The sequence below is a fragment of the Lichenostomus cassidix genome, chromosome 11 (genome assembly GCF_008360975.1).
Source record: "Lichenostomus cassidix isolate B80296 chromosome 11, HeHo_3.0, whole genome shotgun sequence".
In the NCBI taxonomy this organism is placed as follows: Eukaryota; Metazoa; Chordata; class Aves; order Passeriformes; family Meliphagidae; genus Lichenostomus; species Lichenostomus cassidix.
In genome coordinates, this window is record NC_139492.1 from 19,258,236 (window position 1) to 19,284,191 (window position 25,956).

Below are 25,956 nucleotides of genomic sequence, written 5' to 3' on the forward strand. Positions count from 1 at the left end.
ATTGGGGAAAGGCGCACTGCCCCCACAGCGCTGAGGAAGGGCAGTTTGGGGGAGGATCCGGCACAATGCCCGCACACCACTGGGGAAGGGCGCACTGCCCCCACAGCGCTGAGGAAGGGCAGTTTGGGGGAGGATCCGGCACAATGCCCGCACACCGTTCCCCAACTGCGGGCTGAGCCCTGAGGGTCGCGGCGGCAGGGGGCGCCCCGCGCGCGGCCATGGCGCCCTGAGGGAGCAGGCGCGGCCCGGCCCGGCCGCTCGGGGACACAGCGGGAGATGAGCGAGCGGTGCTGAGCACCTGGACGTGATGGGGGCAAGGGTTAAAGCCTCCCGGGAGAATAGGATCTCTCGATCGAGTGGGTTCTCTTTTTGTGACCATGCTTCATAGAGAAACGCTGCTTGCACAGATCCGACCCTAAGGCCCGCAGGCAGGGGGTGAAGCAGGACAGAGGGAGGTTCAGCCCTCAGCACAGCAAAGATGGGCACTGAGGGTGCCCAGCTCACACAGTGGAGTCAGCGTTGGGATTATGAGAACCAAAGCTTCCTTTCAATGCTTGTGTCTTACCTTTATTAAAGGTGTTACAGAACAATAGCCAGAGCATGCCAGTTTGCTAGCAAAGAGGTTAACAGTAAGTAGTAAAGAACAAAAGAGGATAAACAACTTGTTGACAAGCAGGTTTCTCTATTCTTTTTCATTGCTGTTATCAGACAGTGATGCTGATTAAAGAGTGAGAAATTGCCCCGGAGGATGCCAAAAATACATTTCTTCTCCAAGTGATCCCACACCTTTGTTTCACAAACTCTGGGAAACTTTCTTCCTTTTTGGATAGATGTCCACATAGCTTACAGACTAAACAGGAAATCTTACCAAACATCAGTAAACTTGCATTTTCACAGTAGCACAAGGGGAAAAAAAGAAAAAAAAAAATCTCTCTTGCCCAAAGGGATTAAAAGTAACCAAACAACCTACAGCTGTAGATTTGATTCTTTAAACACATTCTAGTTTCCAGCTTACAGCAGAACCAGTCCAAAAAGACAGTCAGCTTACTTGGCTTCAGAGGACCTTACACAGTGAGTGAGGCAAATATTACTAGGGCTGCACTTTAAAGATAGAGTGAAGAAGTTTTACTCATCCATCATACCCTTTTATTTTCTATTATCAGTAGGTGATCATGGAAGTTGAGGGATAAGAATTAAGGAATATACCAACTGCACTTTACAGATTAACAGCCACAAAAATAGAAAGCAACTATAACAATCCTGGGTTTTCACAAAACTAGTTTCATTTGTAACACTTGACAGAACAAGATTAACTGCAACAAGTGAAGAGAGCTACATCTGTAAAGTGCTATTTTTGTTAGAAGTGGCTAAAAAAAAAAAAATCACAACTACAACAGATTTGGGTATTTGGTGATGAGATTGTCGATGTCCTCCAAGTATTTAATTTCAAGCTCTGTGTTTTTTGATGAAACTGATGAGCCCATTTGTTGAGCTATCATGAGTTGTCACTGGAGCATCTGACTCCAGTTCAGGCTCAATTTTCTTGGCAAGTTGTTTTCCAAGCTCAACTCTGCATTTATAAAAGCAGGAGAAGAAAAAAAAAAAAAAGCAGTATTAGTACTAACAACTTACAATATTTACTATAAGCCATTGACATTAAAAATAGATGCCAGTAAAAAGTAACTTCCCAGTGAACACTATTATGTCTTACCCCTCAGAAATTACTGTTAAAGTAGTTTTTTACTTTTTACAACTCAGTGCCATTCATGAGCAACTGCAGTACTCACAGTTGCTTAGCTGAGCAGACAGCTCAAATAACAGGATATCTAAAGGGAGAACATTTAAGCAGAGTCTTTCCACCTCAGTATTCACTTGTGCTATGCAGCCTGCCCCAGTACAGAATGCATTCAGCTCACTCCTATTCACTGTTGAGCATGATGCTGCTCAGAACACTGATTTGTGTCAATTTGTCATCGAAAGAATGAACAGCTGGGTTGCAGCCTGGAAGCACCCCCAGCACTACAGCGGGCTATCCAGGAGTTACAGCCTCACAGCATAAGAGCCTAGGATATTCCAACAGCTGCATGAAACAAAGCTGGTTCTACAGCATCCCCACATTCCAGTTTCGGATGCCATTCTATATTTTCACATGTGGCAGTAAAAGCTGCACTTACTCCTACCCCACTCCTAATTTCAGACTTTACAGCAGACGTCAGCTTGTACTAGACATCATTCCATTTTCAGGTTCTGCTACAGTATTTAGTTATAGAACATGCTGAGGTAGCACAACACTAAAGGAAAACATACAAAGATTAAGGCAGCTTAGTGTAAACTGATATTCTACATCCCTAAACCAAATGTGCTCTTCAAAATAACCCCTCACAGCATAGGCAGGCTGCACCTGAAAAATCTTGTTTCCCAATCCCTCTACCTAAGCCTACCTACAGTTCTATATTACTACAGATGAAAGAGAACCTGATTAGCACCTGATTAAGTTTTTCCTCTTTAAGTGACACAGTGACAGACTCCTCCAAGCTGCTCTTGTGCACATGGAGCTCCAGCACAACCCTCAGTCACAGATGCAGCCTGCATGAAACTAAGGGCTCCTGCATACACAGACCTCTGCCAAGAAGGCTCTTGTCTCTCCAGTATAGGAAAATAAGGGGTGTCAATCTATTGCTCAACAGATGCCATTTAAACTGCCAACTAAAAGGTTACTAGAGGTAATTCCTTTTTCACATGCTATAGGGGAAGCCTTTTCCTTTCCAATTCTCAGAACATGTGTTCAGCCTGCTTGACTATTTTTCCTCACTATGGTATCTTTCTTACATTCGTAGCATTTTTTAAAATTCAACTAACAAATAGAGCTCAAACAGGACCACGGAGGTCCTTAGCTAAAATTGTTACCTACAGTGTAATTATGCATGGCTACATAACCTATCCTCAGAAAATCTGTTCTCATTAAAAAACTCTCCCATAATAATGTGCTCCAAGTGTAACACTTTTTCATTGTCTTTTCTCTAATTCATTTTAGATTCAAGAGTGTCCGTAAGTATATAAGAAACAAACTAAGGAAACTTACCCCCACTGGTCATAACTGTTAATGTCCCAGACAGTTCCTTGAACAAATATCTTGTGCTCATACATGGCTATAAGAAGAAAAAGACTTATCAAACTTGATCAGAAAGTCTTCGTAGGCATTCATAGATGAGAGATCTATTTACTCACCAATGATGGCTCCCAGGGTGAAGGGGTTGAGTTTTGTAAACATGATTGAATTAGTTGGTCGATTTCCCTCAAAGACCTTTCAAAACAGAGTTACATTGTCACCTACTATGCTGAAAAACTTGCAGGTTTTTTTTTTTCTTACAGTCCACACTGGACCATTTTGCAAATACAAAGTCCTGAAAGCTTTAAAGGCCTTCAACCATAAAATCGTATCATTTCCATGTTTTATTACAAACCCAGTAGAAAATGTCTCTCCAAGCACCATTGCTGGCTACCATGGGCTACAAGAAGTAACGTAAAAGTCACTGGCCCAGGGCAGCGCTGAGATAGCCCATCTTTCCTGGGATGCCTCCCACTAATGCTCCAGAGCCAAAGTGCTGCTTGCAGCTTGTTCCCAGTGTCCTGCCAAGGTCCCACCAGTGCCACCCCATCCTGTCTGCCCTACCACCCCCAGCAAAGCCCTCACTGCCACAGCACCTCCTGAACACCCAGGTACCTTGTGAGGAAGGAGCTTCTCCAGAGCCTCTCCACTCAGCCCGGATGCCTGAAGCTCCTTGCGAGCCTCATCAGCTGTCTTCCCTTTCATCAGGGCCTCAGTCTGAGCAAGGAAGTTGGCCAGAAGGATCTTGCAGGTAGAAATAACTCAAGTTACCATTTCAGAGGTGGAATAGTAGTACCTGGTGCTTAAACCCATATCAAGACCTAGTCTAGACTTACAAGTCAGTTTTAACACTGTGGCAGTAAAACTTACAGCTGTTTCAGCTATTGCTTTTTACCTCAGACTGCCAGAAGACCTAATTACTATTTTAAAAGAACATGTATCCAAAGATAACCAGGACAGTTTTGCAGAATCCTGCCTCTGCTGAAACTGGCAGCAAGTCTCCCCATGAGACCAGAAGAGCCAGGACTTCACACAGTCCTGGCTCCTCACCCAGTACAGTCTCTTATCTCATGCTACATCCTGTGCATGGAAAACCAGGTGCAAAGATAAGTCAAAGGTAACCAGCTGAGATGTACTTACTCATCTGTATGCAGGAAAATTCCCACAGCATACCATACACCAATCCCTACCAATGCACTGCAAGATTTTAGTTTATTTAGTCCCTGTCTGATTTTGGCATGCAAATTTATCTGCAGGTGGTTTTGTCCTACCTGAAGATACAATAAGTTTTTTTACAGTCAAATGAAACCTTTTGTCCCCTTCTTTTGCAAAGTCATACTCTAAAATTTCGTGTGTACTAGGTGTTACTTGACAAAAAATTAATATTACACAATTTAAATAGCAATTGTAATCTGAAATCATGACAAGACTGAAATTCAGTGAGTAAAGATGCCTTTTCTGAAGTATGCAGTAAAACAGTTGACCTGACCATGTTTGCACCTTTGGAAATTAAAATTCTTACTTCACTGAAAATCCTTAGTCAGAAGCTAAAAACTGGACAGGTTAAAAACAGCTGTGTAGAAGGCAATCACCCCAGCCATGCCACCACATTCACTAAATTTTGTCCTAGAATTTAAGGCTTGAAAGTTTCCTCAGAGATGCTGTCACATCAGGTCTGAGGATTTGTTTCTTCATACTCTGCAAGAATTACATTCCTTACAAATCCTACAAGGAATTGGCTCCAAGTACGTAATTGCTCAACTCTGTCCAGCTTCAGTAGGCCCACAGAAACCACCACTGAGCTGCCTCAAAAGCTGTTGCTGCAATTGCTTCAAGAATAAACATACCACTGCAGTACAAATTACATACAACATGCAATTATAATTTATATGAATTTAAATCTATTGTGAACTTTGACAGAGCCTTTGTGTTTAGTTTTCAAAGGGACAATTTGAAATATCACCCAATGCAATAAAAAGTAAGCTTCAGTGCCTTGAGCCACAAGAAATATGGTGCCCTGACAAAGAACTTATTACCTTGTGATGCAAGCCATTTCTGATAGGGTGCTGCGTTTGTACTGGGATCAGGAAATCACAGGGAATCATGCGAGTTCCTGTAAGAAAAGCTAGGTTAATAACCCTGCAACAGCAAAGTCTTGGGAAAACCTTTCCTTCTCACCCCATTTTCAGACTTACTGGCAGACTCAGTCATTTTCAAAAGCTTAATAGAAGAGTTTTTTTATTATTAGCAGCAGGGGGAAGTAACAATACAGCTCAGCAGTTTCAGCTTTATTTGACCTCCTCATTATAGCTAAAACCTGCATCTTGTAGCCTTCAAAAGCCACTACTTAAGAGGCCCATAATAATGTGATGCTAGGTTAGACAACAGTCCAACCTTTAAACAAGTGTCAACTCTGCAGGCTCCTGCAGCTCTGTAGTCATTCAGACTCTAATCCCAGAACAAGGCATTTAATGGTTTGTTTACCTTGGTGAATGAGCTGGTAGAAAGCATGTTGCCCATTGGTGCCAGGCTCTCCCCACACAATAGGGCCAGTGCTGTAGTCCACACGAGAGCCTTTCTTGGTAATGTATTTGCCATTAGACTCCATATCACCCTAAAGAAGAGAAGGGCAGGATCACTCAGTATCAGTACAAGTTTCCACACATATTTTAACTATAATGAATACTATTTGTTTATAGAAATTTTCTAAGTATCAGGGACAGAGCTGCTTAATTTACAGACATCAAGATAACAGAAGTATGAGGAAAAGATCTCTAAGTGAGTAAATAAGCTGGTATCAATCTTGGCATCAGTCTCTTCAGGCCATTGATTACATGAATTAAGTGACTGTAGCTTTAACTGACACATGCATTCAGGTCCCTGAACCAGGACAGAAGCTTATCCACACTTTGTTGTTGGAAGCCTTGCTCTGGCCAGCCCTACCTGCTGGAAGTAGGCAGCGAAGCGGTGCATGTACTGGTCATAGGGCAGCAGGGCATGGGTCTCACAGCCGTAGCAGTTGATGTACCACACCCCCAGCATGGCCAGCAAAACAGGCACGTTCTTCTCCAGAGGGGCAGTGTGGAAGTGATTATCCTAGTGACACAAAGCAAAGTTACGCTTCTGATAAAGCAACTGTCATCCCTCCCAACTCCTGCAGATTTTAATGTGTTGATCCACTGAGAGCTTCCCATGAACTGTCATTTTTGCAGCATGGAGAGGACATGGGGCGCTAAACTTTAGAAACCACCTTGCCTTCAGTTTCCTTACTTACAACTCTTAAAGAGGAACAAATCTGAAATGGGCATCCCACACTCACCATCCAGTGGGCTCCTGCAAGCAGACTCTCAAAGTTGTCAAAACCTGACAATGGAAAAAATTGAGTTTGTACTTACTATTACAACTCAAACTTGATTTTTCTTGTAGAGACAATTATAAAAAAGTTTTGATTCCTTGTATGCAGCAAGGCTCCCGAATACTAATAGAGTTTAAAGCTGCCCTTAGGACTCTTCCTGAAATTTGCATCCCATAAGCCAGACATTCACTTAAGCTTAAAGCCCCGACTTCAGAGCAAGTCCAACTTCATGAAACATAATTCAAAAACATTTGCCTAAAATCCCCATTCAGGCAGAATGAGCAACTAGAAGGAAAACACAGGCATTTTACACAAAGCCTGCTTTAAGACTGCATAGTTTCCAGCAAGTTTGAACACTTGATCATTTGACAGTCAGTGGGAGAGACATCTCCGTAGAAAAACAGGGCAAGGCTAGTACGGCAGGGATTTCTGCATCAGTGTGAGAAGAAACAGCTCTAATAAGATATTCTCAAAGAAAAAGGCTACCTCTCCCTCCCCTGTTCTCTCAACAATTCACCTGAGCTTTCTTTGCTTTGTAATTAGGGTTTTTAAACCTCCATTAACTTACCCTAAAGAATAGTTTAACTAAGGCTTTCCTGCAAAAACAGAAATCCTGATTCTTATGTAGCAAATTGAGTGCTATATAAGAGTGGAGTGTTTGGAATCAAAGCAGCACTCTACCTATGGTCAGAGGCCAGCTGTAGGAGATGAAGGGTCTAAGAGGAAGAACTGCAGATAGGCTGGCACATCAGCAGTCAGCACCAAATCTGTCTGACAGCAGCAATGAACAGTTTATTGCAGACAAAACAGTAAGTGCCTGACTTGTTTATTTTGCTCTTATCATAGGTTCTTCTACACACCAAAACTCCTATTCATAAAATTCTAAAAAACACCAAACCCAATGCTATTCTTCTAACCCCAATGTAAGCAAATTCTAGCTTTTGTCTAGAAAAATAAATTGTTATAGTTTCAGATTTTAAGCATCTGAAAACAATGATGAGGGAACAAATGTAATCATCAGGCCCTATAGCCTGGACAACATACTGGGGACAAAAGGAATTAATGGGAAAAGGAGACAGTTAACAATGCTAAACAGAGCTCACATGCATAACTGGAGACACAGTGTGTGAGTGTGTGTATGCTTACTAAACACCCTACTTCAAGTTTGGGAATGTCAGTTGAAAATCAGACCTTGCAACACTGACACAACTTTACACATATCAGGCACTTTTTGGCTGTGTGACTAAAGCGATGCAATTTGACTATTTGTACCCAAGCATGGGGTATTTCCCAAAACTATTCGCAGTACTAAAATACCAACATTTCTGTTGTATTCAAGGTCTTTTTTTTAGCACCCACATCCAACCACTCAGAGTAGGCAGGTAAACAGTATTTGCCCCAAATGTGATTCACAATCCACTGTTAATGCACTCCATAGTTTTATTCCTAAAGCAAACAGAGCAATTCTTGGCATGGTGACAATCACAGCAATACCTACCAATATGCAGGGCAATGGAGAGACCAATGGCAGACCACAGGGAGTAGCGGCCACCAACCCACTGCAAACAAGAGATGGTTGAGATGGAGAAGTGTAAGGCTTTAACATTCAAACTATTAGAAAAAAGCAGCATGTGTTTAGACTATTTCCAGCAAAACCAATACTCTTTCTGGTGATAGTTCACCATATACATTTGGCATAGTCAAAGGAACCTGCACCCTAATGAATCCTTAAGTATGCACTGAGAGTGAAGTTATCCTACTTGTGCAGTTTTATAACATCTGTTGAAGTAGATACCTTGATTCCAGTTCACTTCCAAATCCTGAATTTGCAGCTTGTATAACTGCTTTCATAAAATCACTTCTCTACAGAAAACGCCTGCTTCAGCAAAATTCTGACACTTAGGAAAGGTAACATCCCAAATAACTTCTGAACAGCAGCTCATTTGTCAGGCAATTAGTCAATGAGACAAACCAACCTGTTTCTAATTAAGTACAAAGACCAAGCCTAAGGGCAGCATACTTAAAATAGGCATCTGCTACAAAATCTCCAATCAGGCTCCCATTTCTGATGTCTGACCTTTACCGGACCTAGGTTATTCCCCATAGACACCAACAGGCAAATGTCACAGCTTATAATAACTACTTGCACAGAGGAATAAGCCAAGACTATCTCCTGTTACTCAACAGCTGATTAGACAGCCAAGAACATAGAAGACTCCTCTTCAGACCTTTGACTGGAGGATTTTAACAGAATGGGCAAGAGTTCTAAGTTTACCTTTAGTTAAGGGTTTTCAGGTGGTTTCAGTGCATTGAATACAACTCCTATAATTGAGGTGCTTTAGCAGTTTCCCCCAGACATCTACTTGGAATCATCTTGTTTGCTTCAGAAAAAGCTAGCAGTTAACAGCTACCACATAATATTAGACATACTCACATCCCAAAACTCAAACATGTTCTCTGGGTCAATTCCAAAGTCTTTAACTTTAGGCTGAAATAAAACAAACATATAAAACCATCATAAGTAAACCTAACAGCCATTAAAAGTTTTATACCAAGCAAACAAACACAAGTTGGGTATCTATTAAATAAACAATTCCACAACTACATCCTCTGTTTTAAAACATGCATGCCACCCATCACAAAAATTACATTTTTATTTCCAGAAGTAACTATTACTCCTCACTATTAAAAATCAATGACATACATTCATTTTCTGATTATCTAAGTAGCCATATAGTTAAAAGTTGAACTGACAGTCAGTTTACATTTAACAGAACCATAATGTCAGTACTTGACAGCCTGTCAATGACTGCACAGTATTATTCTAATTACTGTTGGTCTCTTCACTTCATACTTTTGCATGAAGCATCACATCAGACTGTGCTCATCATATGCATTATTCAAACTACCTGCATCATTTCAGGTCTTACCTATAGTTTAAAGTAACATTTATGTGACTGCATTCGCACACATACTTAAGCAATTAGAGGTAACACTCATTAGTAACAGCAGTCATTTCAAGCATAAGAGCTCTTAATTTCAGATTAAAAGCTCTAGCAAAAAAAGCACACATCTATAATCAAAGTCCAGTCTTGGTACAGTTTAATACTGTCAAAGTGTTTCAGTTACTTTGAGCAGAAAAAAGGCTTCCTTTCAAGAGGAATGCCACAATTTGGTATTCAAGCATCTTAAAAGATAGACTTAGTAGATTTTAAAGTAAGGCTACCTTAAAGGTACATAGGAAAAATAAACTAGATAGGTTATACTTACAGCATTGGTAGACAAGGCAACAAAATGCTTGGCCACAGCTGAAGGCTTAATAAAAATAAACACATAGTTAGATCTAGAATGTTAACCTTTTCACTTTTGGTTTTAAAGCTGATCTGCTATCATTTAAACAAAATGCTGCTATCATCAATTGTTTTAGTTATTAATTTGAAATCATCTTATTCACGTTCATTGTGAGATTTAGCAAGATATACAAAGAACATTCTGATGATATTCCCATGAAGACGTCCAGCAGCTTTCCTTCCTGTGAGAGGAGCACAGCCTCTCCTTCAGAGTCTGTTATCAGCCTGGACACCACCACAGCTTTGGAGCAGATGGACCTTGATGTACACCCACTGGCCTTCCAGCCAGGTCAAAAACCAAGACAACTGGAATTATGGATAAATGTCAAGCTCCAGATTTAGCCTTCAGTCTTTCAGAAGGCTTTCTGGTGAAAAGGTGAGTTGTCTGAATAATATAAGGAGGAATTTCAAAGCCAGGCTTTCAAACTAAGTACAGCTATCTCAACTGGAACAGGCTATCTTAATTACCTGAACAGGCAGAATCTGCTTTTTTCCTTTTAAGAGTTAGAAATAGGAGAGAATGAGCCAAATACAAGGTTTCTATGCATAACACAGCCATCTGCTATAGAAATGTCAGCGTATCATTCCAACCATAGCTTCATTTCTAAAGATTTGGCAATAACTGAAAGGTAGTGCCACACAGTATTCTTATGTTTTCATTATCAGTAATTCTACCAAATTATTGGTCAGCTCTAAGGCAAACACTATACACTATAACTTAACAGGTGGGATTTGAAGGAACAATGCATGACAACCATTTATTATAAAGTAGTGGGTTTATCACTTTGATTGGACAAAACAGTATCATTAACAAAGCACCGAAATTATTGAAGTACATCATTTGCTACGCTTATGTTTGGGCAGTTATTGGCTCTGCTCCAAAGCATACAGAATAACCAGGAAAAAACTGCACACCAAAAGCTCATGCTTTCTGTTACTTAACCTAAACATCTCAGACTTACATCATTTGCAGCATGCAAGAACCACTCTTTGGCCGTTTCTGCATTGGTGATGGTTTCCTGGGTGGTGAAAGTCTGCATATTGGAAAACAAGCAAATAAGTAAAAAACTGTTCTTAAAATGGAAACAACTTCAGGTTACTAAAGCATCACATGTTCAGATAACCAGAGCAGAGTGATTCTAGATGTTCATAATACATAGCTGCTGCCGGATTACAGAAAAAAAGCAAGCTTATGAATCCAGTAAACGCTAATATTGCTAGATTTACCCATCTAGTTTTAAACTAGTAAGTATCTGAAATTGGAACAATTATTCCCCATTTCCTACCTTCCTGCTCCCCAAACTGTTCTGCAAAACCTTGAGACTGAAGTCTTTACTTTAGTCTTTTAGTAAAAAATTAAGTTTTACTGTTCAACTGAAAACAAACTAATTGAACATCAAAACAGGACATGGACTGTCCTCTTGTTTTTTAATTCCTACTTTTTCATGGAAGAACACTCATTTATGCCAAGACTCTTGTCATAATTTTTCTTTTGCTGATTAGAGGAAAACATTTTCCTGCTTCATGAAGTGTGCACTGAAGTTCAGTCATGCAGTTGCACAAGGATCTACAGCCATTCTGATTTATTCAGCCATCAAAATTTAGCTTTAAGGGTGAACACTAGATTCATCCTACTCTCATCCATCTCCAGAAATATTTCATTGTGAAACATAAGCCTGTTATGGAAAGAAAAAAATGCCATTCATCCTCTTCCAAATATACCCAATTATCTAACTACAGTCTGGCAAACAAACTCAAGTGTTACTCTTTCAATTTGGCAGTTTTCTAAGCCTTTGAACCGTGATCCCAGGACTCAATCATTCCAAGTGACCATTAGTATTACTTTGTGCAGCTTCCTTATTATTCCATAAGTTGTTGCTCAGCTACAGCACTGCCAAGATAAGATAATGAGTACTGTGCAGAGCACAGCCAGCACTGCACATGTTCATTTGTTGCAGATTGTCTTCAACAGCAGAAAAGTTCTACTGTGCTTTACAAATGAAGGCAACCCAAGTTAGATAACCATGAAGTTTGTCTCCACCTCTTTCCCCTGCTCAGACAGGGGCATTCCTCAGAGGAAGAGGGCTGCTGGCAATTATGCTTACAGAATAAGTTCTTAGCAAGGCAGCTATTCAGTCTGTAATCAGAAATAAGTGTCATCTTATTCAGCAGACTATCTTTACCTCTTTAAGTAAAGCAGCTTAGTATTTATAGTACTCAAGGAACTCAGCATTTAAGTTATTTAGGTGAAGGTGGCTACCCTAAAATAAAATGGAGGTTCTTAGACTACATGCAATTCCTTAAAGCAAAAAAACACAACACTTAACAAGTAACACTGTACTTAGGATAAAGGACCAAAAATCCTTTAGGAATGAAACAACACCACCCAGAATTTCCCAGGAAGAGCTACATAGGATCCTACACTCCACCCACAGAGAAGTGCAAGGAAACAAACTTCTGTGAATAAAGCTAAAACTTGCATTGCATGAGAAATACACCCCAAACAACATGAAATTGTTCATGTATCTTATTCAGGTTAAGTAATTTTCAGCACTTGACTTACAGATCCCAAAGAATTTCAGCAGCAACACAAGCTTATATTGCAAGTTTAGAAAGAATCACAAGAGGCCTGTTTAGACATAATCCACACTGGAAGTCCTTGATCTAGATATTCCTGTGGTCAGACCTCTTTTCTGACTGAATTCTTTACAGGCAGAGCAAGTCATAGCCAGTGCTTGTATCAGACATACCTTTGATGCAATGATGAAGAGAGTAGTGTCTGGGTTAAGTTCAGCCAGGGTTTTGGCTATATGAGTACCATCAATGTTGGATACAAACCAGACACGAGGACCTCCCTTGGAATATGGTTTCAGGGCTTCAGTTACCATCAGAGGGCCCTGGATAGAAGCCACAATTAGATTTTATCCTCACTGTAGGCATGTAAACACAAAGATGTGTGGGTTGTATAGAAGTCAGGACCTTACCAAGTCAGAGCCACCAATCCCAATATTGACCACATCAGTCATTGCCTTTCCAGTGTAGCCTTTCCATTCACCGCTACGGACTCTCTGTGGTAAGAAGAAAAGAAAATGCAATGACCATTTTATAGTTAGATTAAAGCTAGAGATGCTAACCTTGGAAACAGACTTTGTTTTCAGGTATTGTTGTAGAAAGGCACCAAAAGAGAGCTTTCAAGCTTCTAGACCTTAAGGCCTACACTCAGGGCTACCTTCTTAGCTAGACACTGGGTTATGTCTAAGATTGATGTTGCAGTGTGTTTTTACTTCTAACACTTAATGAAGTACAAACTCTCCTCTTCTGTGTGGGTTGCTGTAGCATTTACAGTGTTTGCTAAGGCAAGAGTCATCTATCCAAAAATGAAAAAAATCTTGGGCATTAAACTATTTTAACTATTTGCAACAAATATTTGGACCTGAAGTAGTTAAGTGTCTTTATTAGAAAGAACTTCACTAACTAAACTGGAAGACAATATTAATGAAGCCGCAGAGGCAGAGATTTATTGGCAAACCAAACATTCTAAAAGCTTTTCTACTGCAAGTATGCTTTGTGTTAGGATTTATTTCTGGACTGCACCTTCAGAGCACATGGTAAAAGTTCCAGCTCTATTCTGTTCTTCAAGAGTCACTGAGAGTTCCAAAACAAAAATTACAATCATTAAATAACAAACTCTACATTGAATTTTGTCCATCAGCTACCACCAATGCATTCAATCTGTTCCAATTACAAAAGCAATCTTTCTAGTATGAATACTTCCAAGTACATTCCCCAATTCCAAAGCAATTTTTTTACAAATCACTGAGTTATGCTGATAGTTTCTCTGCTTCACTACAAATGTTTAAGCTTTTCATTTTTCCAAACAGAAAATCCATTTTTAGTATACAGCATTCCTGTACCCCACAGATGATATTACCATAGTCTTAAAATGCCATCTGCTAAGTAAGTCGACTGAAACCAGCATCTTTAATATTTTCCAGGAAACTTAATGTGATTTTTATTTGGCAGAAAAGATAAATCTGCATGAAAAGTGATATTCACAGGCTCTCATGATTGATACCATATAGCAAACAAGAAGATGGCACCAGCGAAAACTTGTTTTGCACTAGCAAAATCTTAATCAGCTAGAAATTCTGCAGTGGCAGACACTCCACTGAATTTCTATGTCCATTCAATTCCCACAGCTGAGGAAAGTACCAAACTCAGACCAGTTAGTGTCAGTTACTGTGGTTTTGGCATTTATCATTAGGAACTGGACAGAACGCAGGCTCCTTTTGCATAGGTTAGAAGTATGAGTTGACAGTGAAATGGGACTACCACATGGATAAGACTCACAACAGCAACCAAGCAAGTCAAGGTCCTCACAGCCTTGTTTAAAATGCATTAAAACTACTCAGGAAGCTTTTACAGCAAAGAGAATAGAATCAAAGTAATTTAACCAACAACCAGAACATCCTTAAACTATTTAAATAGAGCATAAGTTCTACCTCTCTCCTGATTTTATACAAATGTTAAGAGGCAGTTTCTACTTGATGCAGTCAATTAGTTGGAAAATTGGCAAGAAATAAAGTAATATTTGAATGGTACTTAATGATTTACAAGATTTCCAAAGTACACACAAGATTACTGTTGAAAGAGCAAGATTGAGAGAACCCATTAAAGACAAACTCAGCCAGAAACAGGGAGAGAAAAGTAAATCAATAAAACCAGCTCCAACTCCATGCTTGAGCCAGAACTATTGCAAACCACAGAGAAGCATGCAGTAATTCACGTGAACCAGTCTACAATCAATGTTTCACAATACAGATATAAGAACCTGGCTGGGTATAGGTCAAATATATGAAAACTAAGCTATGGTGGTACTATACCTGACAGAAGTGTTTCATTTTGTCCAACACTTTGTTTACTTCTGGAACAACATCCTTCCCATCCACAAGGATTGGCACATTGGAGCGATTTCTCAGAGCAATATGAAGCACAGCTCGGTTCTGAAACAAGAGAAAAAAAAAAACCAAGATGAAGCTCTTTCCAAGTTATACCCCAGGGCCTCAGATGCCTCATCCAGAAGGCAGTAAGATCCTCAAGACTCAAAAATCCTCCAGATTAATTGGGATTAGTAGAGCAGTATTTTCAATGTGTGTACATACACACATCACCAGCTACCTCAATCACCCTCTCACTTCACAGATTCAGTGTAAGAGGCTTACAACAGTACAACATGCAAAGTAACAGTTGACTTGGAAATCAAAGGCTCAAAATCCCTCAAAAAGCATTTAGAGGTTAAGGTTCAGAATTCAGCAATATTCATTACTCAGTGAACTTTATTTTGGTATGCATTAGGTATACCTCAATGAAATTTTCTTATTGATGACAATATTGAAAAATCAGTTATAACAAGCAGCTGAAGTTATTTTCTCTGGCATTTTCTCAATTATCCTAAGTAGTCCATTTCATGTAGGAAGAGACATAATTTAAACATTTGACAACAAAGGATACAATAGCTACATCCCTCTCTCCACAATTAAATGCTGTCTTAACACTAGCACACCAAATATACAGGTAGTAGTTGCATTATAAGAAAAAAAACAAACTCCTGGCATGCACCATTTTATGTTACTTCTCCACAGCTACACGTAAGTCAAAGCACTGAAATCTGGCCTGGGGTTCAGCTGTTTAAGAGCTTAACAGTTTTAATCAAGAATGAAGGAATCAGTCAACACTAATGAACACATTAAAAAATTAGTCTGCTCCACCTCATTGTTCCTCACTACAGTGAAAGGCATTGTGACAAAGACAACACAGACAATATGAGCTGCCAAGTTATGATTTAAATACCAAATTCTAATTAAAAAAAAAAAAAAATCACTGAGTTTGTGGTTACTGACTTGGAATACAGAAGACCTCTTTCACCTGCTAATTAAAGTGTACCCACTTAAGTTTGGAGTGAACAGAGAATTTTTTTTGCAGCACTCAGCCATAGAATGGTATTTGGTAAGTACTGCTCACTATCAGGCTTGAAGGATACTTTGTCAAATCAACAGCAGTCATCATGCTTAATCTGATCTCTACAGTTGACCAGAATTATTTTCTAAACTCATGCTATGAAGACTGTCCCCATGATGAGTGGTCAGATGAGTTACCTTGTAATGCTCTTTGTACCATATCAAGCTCCAAGTTTTAACTCATCTGGGACAAACACCTGGCAATGACACACTTGGGTGCACTATAAAGAGATTCCACATAAACACACACCATGCAGCCAATGCCTGCAGCACCAAATACAGACAAGTCTAAAATACTTCAGAAAAATATCCAAAGAATGTTCTAAATCAGATCAAGAGTAGTAGACAAGTCAGTTCTTGCCATTGAGAAGCTCCCTTATGTCTTATTGCTTTAGGTTTATTCATGCTATTTGACAGCATCCCACTTAACATTTCCTGACAATTTTGCACTGTCCACATGCTCATATTCCAGAGCAAACCAACCTGATTTGATATTCTATACAAACAGAAAAAAATGAAGCAAACCCCATCTAAGTCAACTTCTGAATTGGAATGAAGTAACCAAGAAACAGCTTGAGAAGAAAAGAAGTGTTTCTAGACTCATGAGACAATTGATACATAAAATAGTATCAAGACAGCAGGAAAACAGGAAGCTAGCAGCAGAAACCAAGCACACCACAATTTAATACTGTGTTTGGATGCTTTCTGTGAGAATTGCATCCTTCTGAGACTTCAGCTGTTACACCTGCTCTCATACACAGTGAAGAACAACTCCATATTAAAGGGTCAGAGATGGGCTAACCTGGTAGTAATTGGTGTTACATGAGGCTAGTGGAAGGCAGTATCTGACAAAAGAAACCTACAGACAGATTTAAGACTCCTCACCCTCTTTCCCTGCTTTCTTTTTTTCACTAGTTACATCTGCAAATTGAAGGCATTAATACAGACGGAACAGGAACCAGTGAAACTGTATCTGTTTCTGTCTGTGCTTTTTTACAAACATGAATCATTCACAAACAATACAATGTTCAACTGCTGAGTTACTTTAAGCAAACAGCTTGTGCAACAGTTACATCAGTCAATAGCCAAGTCAAAGGAAATACTGGTTTCTCTGAATTTGCCTCAAACATATTAAATAGCCTTAATTCTTAATGCAGATTAATTAAACTCACTATATTGTTCGAGTTTTCATCCTATTTTTAAGATCAGAAAAAATACAATTGGCTTTCCGAATGTTTTAGTGAAGATTTAACCATAATAGCAACCTTCAGACCTACAAAAAGAGGAAGGTAATTTAACCTCTTACTGAAATACACAGCTAATTTCCCAAGCCTGTTTATAGTCTTGACTGTTCAACATATCCAAAGACAAGCAGCATCACAGCCCAAAGCAGAAAGTCTTACACAATCCTTCCTCACTCCCTTTAGGCAGTTTACTAAGCTTTATGAATACTAACATTAGGCAAAAGCATATAAGCGATACCTGGAATGCAATACTCTGCTCCATGCCTTTTGCAAGGTCTAACTCATCTTCCTCTCTACAAAAGAGGGAAGAGAGGAAAAAAAAAGTGCCACCAAAATCTCCAAAATAAGATACACATTGAAGGAAGGAGTATTTTTAGTAAGAGCTGTAAAAATTTATCCTGTGAGTAGTGCAGCAAACATAACCGCTCAGCATTTCAAAGGAGCATTCAAATTAAGTTTTTTCAAGACTTGGCTTACATAGATGCATAAATATCTGTAATACACAGGCACAACCAAAGTGGAAAGAACCACAGACAGAAATAGCCTTACCTCAGTGAAGTTGATTTTCTCTCCACTAAACATGCGCTCTCTGGCACTTTCCACACCCCTTGACTTGGCCTGAGAAAGGTAAATATAGATTCCTCTCAAAATAGTGGGAAATCAACACGCACTACAAAAGTCCAGCTACATTAAGGAGTATGAACATTTCACACAAGACAGGGAAACAAAAATGTTGACAAATTACAAGACCCACTAGATTCTAGGTAAAAAATTGATTATCCTATTTTAATGCAAGTATTTTTATGCAGATCTGCATTGAAAAATGGCTTTGGTACTTGGGGCTAGATGACAATGCAAGAACTTGAATCCTGCCAAGATTTGTAAACAGATACCTTTTAACTTGAATGTTAGCTAATGTTTATAAGCAATGCTGGAATAGTGAGTTCCAGGTAAAAGCTATTTTGTTTATTAATGCAACATTTTAAATAGTTACCAGTTCCATCAGCATTTTCATCACTTCTTCTGTAATAAGGTTCTTGGAGTAATCCAGTAAGATATCCCCATGGTCGGTATTCAGGGTCAAGCTGTCAAAACCAACAGGCTGTTTAACTGCACATTCCTGAGGGGTGACTGTTTTAAGCAAGACAATGGTAACCCCGCTATAGATTACAAAATAATAGGAATCCTAATTAGACTAAGTTGATAAAGAAGACATCAGTGACCAATTTGCCCAAAAAGTTTCATTAAATGGCTGCCACTTTTTAAAAAAAATACATTTTTCAACAACCTGAATTACAGTGTCCACTTTCTGCTTGTCCAAACCCAAATAAAAAAGTATATTTGATGCACAGCTGGAAAACCGCATACTGTTTCCACAGAGCCACCAGCACTCTCTAGCAATAATCAGCTTTTTCATAGTGTATCATCAGTAAAGAGCTTATCACATTCTTCTGCTGCTGGAAAATCAAACTGTCTTCCTACAGGTCCTGTCATTTTTTCATACAGAGACTTAAACAAGTCTAATTAAAAAAATCTATACAACTTCATGTACAGAAACATTCTGTCAACCACTATGCAGAATTAAACCCCATTTGTGCATGGTTTAGTCTCACAGCCCTCATCAATTCAGTGGAAGTCCCTGAATCATTTAACAAACAATCTGCAAGCTACAGCCTAACACTTCAGAACACAGGCACTTGTAAGTGCACAGCTGAGAGGAAACACAGCCCAGTAGAAACCAAGTGAGCCCATTCGTATTTACTATCCTTGTATCTACATGATAGGTTCTACAGTTTCTCCAGTCCTTTACAACATTGGTTTTTTACCAATTTCTTCACTGCAATAATTTCCAACCAAAAATATACAATTACTCTAACTGAAGAGCTGAATTCTCTAAGTCAGCCTTTGATAAAAGTACATCTTACTCTCCCTGTTGCTCTACACACACCTCCCACGGGAAATTGCAGCCATCTCAATTCTCAGTGTTTCTGCCTTGTTCATTGTCTCCCCTGCTTTTTCATTCTCAATACCTGAGCACAGAACATGCTCTGTTATTTTAGCCACCACATATGCAAGAGACTTCGTATGGCATAGCTGTAATTCACACATAACATGACAGAGCCGGCAAGATTCTTCAAAGGAAGAATGGAGATGAACTTGCAATAAACAGTAATAACCAGCAAGGCCTTAACACTTCAGTGGTTTCACTAACTGTAACTGTTAACTTCATTAACAATAACATCCTTCTTATGGTCTTAAAGTATAAGAGTGAATAAGGAAAGGAAGGTGTCTTCAAGCACACTCTTAGAACCATGTTTCTCTAATAAGTGAGAACAGACAAGGAAGGAAAAGCAGTATCAGTGCTGTTACCTTCATCAAGCTGCCAACAGTAACCCTGAAAGCCTGACTATTCAGCAATGGGATCCCTGGAATATGGCTAGCTCAGGGAAGGACTAGTTCATCTCATCTACCACATTTGCTACTCATTGATACAGGACAGAAACAAAATAAGAACAAATCTTTGAAATTTGATGCAATTTATTGACAGACATCTCAGACTTGAACACATTTCACTAATGATACAGCAAGACCATTAGTACACTAATACTTCATTTTAGAGAAGCAGAACACTGAAAATTCTCCTTCTATATTAAACCACAGATGATAGCCTCTCCCAGTGCTCTACTCCGCAAATAAAAGGATTTTGTGTTTACTTGACATGTCTTACATCTACAATCCATTATTTTACTGATTATTGAATGAAAATCAATCTCAGTAGACCTAGAAGAGACTAAATATCTCATCAAATTATGGCTGGATTCAAACTACTGCACCTTTGAAGCACTGCAGAAATGTGCTACCCAAGACATTCAATGCAAAACCAAATCAAGTACTGGCTACCAGATTTAATTTCCCATGCAAAAGGTAGAGCACACAGTGCATAATGTAATCTTGTGTTAAACCCTTACATCAAGATATCCCACCCTTTGTTTAAACAGAAGCCCCAAACCCTGCTGCTGAGCTGTGTTCGGCCCAACTACCTACTCTGCAATGCAGTGCTACTCAGAGGGGGACAAGAGCCTTGTCACGTATGCCACAGCCACTTCTTAAGTGATGCAGCCCTTAACCAGGGGTCCTTAACCTACAGCATCTCAATGACTTCATCTCCCATCACATTTTCCATTTACACTGGAGGCTCTTTCTTATCCTTGACAATGGATAAGCCAAGCAGCAGGAGTGCCATTCCAGTGCTTTCACCTACATCAGGAATACCTTTGTCAGCACCCAGGTACCTCTTACCTGCTGAGTTTCACAATGGCTGCATAATATCTGTCCTAACCCTGTCAAAACGAGCAGTTTCTAGTGAACAATCCATGTTGATAAGAGCTCCTGTTCCTACCAGGCCTTACCTTACCACCTTGGGTGGCAAAGAAGGCAAACATCAACTTACAGGTGTGACTACATGCCTTATCAGGAAAACAGGATATGAAATTCTGAAGTCAAAAATACAGGACAAAAGGAAGAAAGGATCTTCTCTATATATATTCTGTAGGATGCAATCAGTGAGTGAAAGGTTCTCACAACAATATTAAATAGATACTTGTGTCAAAGATAAAATATTCAGATTCAAAACTATTCACACCAGTCTGAAATTCCTCCAGAACCAGTATCAGGAAGCACTTTTTCCTGGGTAGAAGTTGCTCTTTTCCTTCTAAAGGAAGGGAATCAATGATTTACAATAACACCAAGTAGAACTAACAAATATATTAATAAAGCTTAATTTCACACGAGGGAAGTTGCAAGCTACACAGGACTATGTGGCCAAACCTCCAGATTACTGCGGTTTTCAACAGATATTAGCTGCCACCTTCCTGCTGATCTGGCTCAGAGTGGCCAGCACCAGAAAGGTACCAGTGAAGCTGTCAGCTCTGCAGCTGTACTTTGCTATGAGGAAGCTCTCCTAGACTAGAATGAGATGGCTTATCAGGAAACAGGACTGAAATAATTAAAACAAAGGATTAAGACAAATGAAGTAAATTTAAGAGACTTCAACGGTTTGCTCTACTTACAGGCAGCACAAAAGGACATGAATGAGTGCAGCTATTTAAAATAAATAACCTCAGTAAAGAACATTTCACCAAAAAAAAAATGAAGACAAGGTAAACTTGCAACCACAACTAGGTCTGTTAGTGAAGATCGAGTAGATTTGATAAATTTCTTAACAATATAAAAAGTCCTGTTATAAGGGCCAGGTGAGGTCAATACTCCAAAAATTTAGCATACCTTTTCCATCAATGCAAATGACGTTTTAAATCTCATATATTGATGTTCAGGACTTCATATGCAATGTTTAACTACAATATAAGAATTTTCTGAGGAGATCAAAAGGGGAAAAATATCACTACTAAGGACAGTAAAGAAAAGCTTGATGCACACAACAAGTCTTATCACAACACTCGAGATGGGAGGGTCACCTAATCTCTATCACCCAGGCCCATTTTAACACTCAAATCTGGGATGCATTTCATAATATGAAGACTTTTCTGATTGCTGCTATAGTAAAACAACGTAACCACACACGTGCCTTCTCAGCACGGTCTCCAGCGTACAGAAAATACGAGTCCCACTTTACAAGACGAAGGGGCTCAACGGTCTCATGACGCTGGATTCCACTTGTTACTTCCTCCCCTAGCAAAACCGCGCCGCAAGGCATTTGCTGTAGCGGCGATGGCGTGAGGCGAGGGAGGGCTACACCTCCTCAGTACCCCCCGCTCCCGTCTCAGGGCAGGGTCGCACGGGCGGAGGGGGCTCACGGGGATGCACCACCCCTCGCGATTCTATCGCGGCGCTTATCATGACTAAGCACGGGGTGCGAGAGGCTGCGAGCGCCGGCCCCACAGTGCGGCTGTGCGAGCGCAGCGGGCGCTGTGCTGCCCGGCACGTACCCTGCTGCAAGGATGAGTCAAGGGCAGGCGGCGCGGCCGCCCCTCCGGGGTTGAGAGAAGCTCCCCCCGCCCCCGGCCCGGCCCCGCCGGCGCATGTGCCCGGGCCGCCATCGGCCTCGCACCGCCCGGCGCGGCCCCGCCGCGGCAGACACGGTACCGCGGGTCGTGCGCCATCCGCTCCCCGCCGGGCCACGCTCCCGCCCGGGGCTGCGCGGGGGGAGCGAGCAGAGCGGGGCCACACGGGCTCTGCCCGCCCGGGACCGCGCCCCTCCCGCCCGGTGAGGCGCCGGCCCCAGGCTCGCACGCGGCACCACCCGGGCACGGCAGCCCAGGGCCCGCGGGCCGCTGCCCCCTCAGCCGCGGGGCCGCCCGGCCTCACCTGAACTTCTGGAACCGATTCTTGTCGGCCTCGAAGAGCTGCCGCAGGACGAGCTTGGAGGAGTTGGCCTTGTGCCACTCTACCAGCTTCTTGAAATGGGGGTCGGTGGACAGCGCCATGTCCGCGGGATGAGTAGAGGAAAGCGGAATAAACCGGGCAAGGCGGCGAAGCTGCTGTCGCCGCTTCCGCTTTTATAGCGGCGGCGCGGCCTCCTGCGGCCGCCCAGCCCCGGCCGGGCCCGCCCCGGACCCCTCCCCTCCCTCCGCCGCGGGATTCCCTCCGTGCCGCGCCAGACGGGGGAGGAGCGGCCTGCGGGTCCGTGCGCGGGGGAGGTGGCGCGGAGACTGGGGCCGGAGTCGAAGCTGAGGCCGGAGCCGAGGCCGCGGGCTTCGGGGAACGCGCAGCGCTCCCGGTTGTACCTCCCGTGTGAGGGAAGCGCGGTGTCCCCGTCACGGCACAGCACACCCCGAGGTCCAGAGTCCGCCCGCGGCCCTGAGGGGCCACTGCTCGTGCGAGTGCACGGTTAAAATACCGACCCTTCTAGCGGAGGTTTTACCCCGGGTCGGCCCGCGGCCGGTCCTGCGGAGCGTGCGCGGGGCAGGGGCAGCGCTTGGCGGCGGCCTCAGCACCAGCCTGGGACAGGGGCTGTGTGACATCCGCACCCGACAGCCGCTGACCGCCGGGACAGCGGAGTGCCGCCCTGGGTGCCAGATCGCTTCCCGTGCCCCCGGGTGCCAGATCCCTGCCTGTCCCCCTGTGTGCCAGATCCCTTCCCATGTCCCTGTGAGTCAGACTCCTTCCCATGTCCCTGGGTGTTGGAAAACGCAGTTTTCCAGCAAAACTTATGCTAACTGAATTCTCAGGCCTCAGTAAAATTCCAACAAGCTACAGTGGCTTGTTTACCTGAGAATGTTCTGTGGGAAGAATGTCATGAGAAAGATTAGGGAGTCAGAAGTGTTATGAGAAAGAAAAAGGGAGTCACCGGGAGGATCCCTGAATGTGTGAGAACAGACTGCCGGTGTGTGTGTATCTATGAATAGTAACTTCTGTAACAGTATATAAGTTTCTCGTTTGGTGAAATAAAATGGAGCTTACTTTATATCTCATATTGAGACTGCCGTGAGTTTCCCTCTCGCCGCGATGTCACCTGGGTGCCAGATCCCTGCGTGCCAGATCCCTACCCCTGTCCCCGTTGCCCTCATCCCTGCCATCACACCCATCTGAGCTCTGGGCAGGCCAGGGCTGGCAGAGCAGCAGGTGTGCCATCCTTGGGAGGAAAAGGCTGTTCTGGGCATAAAGCAGGATGTTGTTTAAACATGGGTGTGTAAAGGGCTTTGTCAAATTCCAGAGTTTGCACTCTGCAGCTTAGGGGAGCAAATTCCAGTGAAGTCATGTTTTAAGTACCTAAGCCCCTTTATGGATCTGGGCCCAAACTCAGAGTCACAGAGCATGAACTTGACTCAGAGCACTAAAATCACAGAGCAAGTCTTAAGCTGCAGAATCAGAATCTTATCCTTGCTGCAAAACAAAAAGCATTCGTAATTGACCCTTAATAAAAGTCCCTCCACACCTCACTCTTGCTTGTTTCTAAAGTTTGTTTTTTCAGATTTAAAGTAACTCTTTAATAGACCAAGCTATTTTTCTTCAACAAAATTAATTTTAATCACTTTATATATTTTCTTTTCTTTTTTTACATTTTTGGAGGCCACTCTCAGCTTTGCTAGTCACAATTTTGGGCAATTTCCCCATGACAAAGCTGCTTCTCTCATGCCACCCAAATCTACCTAGCCATTCCTCACTGCATGTGGTTCCCTGCATGCCTTCATGTAAGGCAGGAAAATGAAATTACAAAAATTGAACTTTCGAGTTGATTCAATAGAGGAGCACACAAGTGCCCAGTATATCATGCACACTGCCATGTCACCTTTACATATTTTCCTTCCTGCCCAAGACCTTTAGGATAAAACCCTCAATAATCACAGACTCCTGTTCATAGTCAGGAACTGTAACCCAGTTGTAACCTGTGATGTAAAGTTCTTTGCCTTAATAAACATCTATTAGTCACAGGCAGAGAACAAATACCCTTTTTTAAAATGTCAGTCTTACTGACAGCATTTGATGGTTGGCCATGGAACACTCTGGACTTGCCTGTCAGATTTTTCTCAATCAGGGGAAATGGAATTCATTAAAGTGGTCTTACCACATCCCTACCAAATCCAGGGATCTCTTATACACATTTTGCTGAGTTTCTCTGCTGTTCTTAGCAGTAGGTGTTGTTCTCAGAGCACCTTCACCCCTTTCTACTGATCAGCCAAAGGCCTGCCATGTTTACTCACTAACAAACACTTCTCCTGCAGGTCCTCCCAGCTATCCTGTTCTTTTCTTAAATTGTCTCAATTTTGCATCAACTTTCCCACCTTTATTATTTCAAAATTGGCAAATACCCTGTCCTGCCTTTCGCTGTAAAAGTTGGGTGGTATCTGAGCTGTTACTCTCTTCATGTTCAGGATTTCACAGTCAAGTTACAAGATCTTTTGAGACTTGTTACTCAAGTTACAAGTCTTTTGAAAATTCTTAAATCCTCATTACTACACTTCTTCTTTCTGACCACTTCACTTTTCCACTTTCTTTCCAGACTACAGAACCACATTAGCTTCTAACTGTTCTAATCACAAGAGCTATGTATCTTGAAATAGTTCTTTTCCTTTTCACATGTATGAAATACACAAAATATGAATCCCATGGCCTTGTGTGGCTCAGCTGCCCAGCTGTATCTCAATCCAAGTCTGAATTTCAATTCACTCAATTTTGACTGAGACACACATCTCAGTTTTGTTTCCCCCTCCTTTATCATGATCCTTGCACCATTTGAATTATCTTGAAATCCTCCAAATCTTAAACCTTGAAGATCATCAAGTTCATCTGACCCAACCCCAAAGTCACCAGGATTTTGTTGACTTCACATCCCAAGTCTACAAGCATTCATATGCTTAATTGTATCTGTGCAAGAATGTAGAGGCTCGGGTAATTGAAAAGGTAATTGATAATCTATTGATTCTAGTTCACAGTAAGGACAAACTGTGACTGTGACATCACTGCCTTGCTACCAATTCTGCTTTCTAAGGCACTGATTTGGTTACCCACAACTAATGTTCTTGCAGCTCACAAAACGGAAAATCCATTTACTTTCTTTTGTAACATTTTTTCTAAGATTTTGAGATGTTCTCTCTCATTTCATTAACCTTCAATTATATAAATTATCAACCATTCATATTTTCTTTCCTTAGACTAACTCCTTTGGTACCAGCACTTTCTTACTTCCTCTCTTCTTCCCCTAGAATGCAGAGTTCTAGAGTTCAAACTATTCCTGCAGCAAATTTTATGACAGATGAGAAAGATAGCCAGGCCAAGGTCCTGATTCTAATTCTGAAAGACCACAGGACAAAGTCTGTAGCAGTTCCAGGAGCTGCTTGTCTCTCTGTAAGCTGTGCAACAGCTGAGTACCACAGGGACAGCGAGGTCTTGTCCCCAGTGAAAGGACCAATTGATTTCATTG

General features: G+C 41.5%; 1 protein-coding gene across 1 annotated transcript; it reads right to left on the minus strand.

The window, feature by feature from the left end:
• Positions 1-545: 545 nt before the first annotated feature.
• On the minus strand, positions 546-22,622 carry GPI (glucose-6-phosphate isomerase). Its single transcript, XM_085072052.1, has 18 exons — positions 22,401-22,622; positions 18,070-18,160; positions 17,625-17,693; positions 14,698-14,817; positions 12,799-12,882; positions 12,565-12,711; positions 10,777-10,848; positions 9,735-9,779; positions 8,899-8,952; positions 7,963-8,023; positions 6,429-6,472; positions 6,053-6,205; positions 5,594-5,723; positions 5,146-5,222; positions 3,725-3,853; positions 3,229-3,304; positions 3,083-3,149; positions 546-1,570 (listed from the first exon to the last, which is right to left on the minus strand). Exons 1-18 carry the CDS (start codon positions 22,517-22,519, stop codon positions 1,447-1,449), a joined length of 1,662 nt encoding a protein of 553 aa, XP_084928178.1. The 5' UTR covers positions 22,520-22,622; the 3' UTR covers positions 546-1,446.
• Between the last annotated feature and the right edge of the window lie 3,334 nt (positions 22,623-25,956).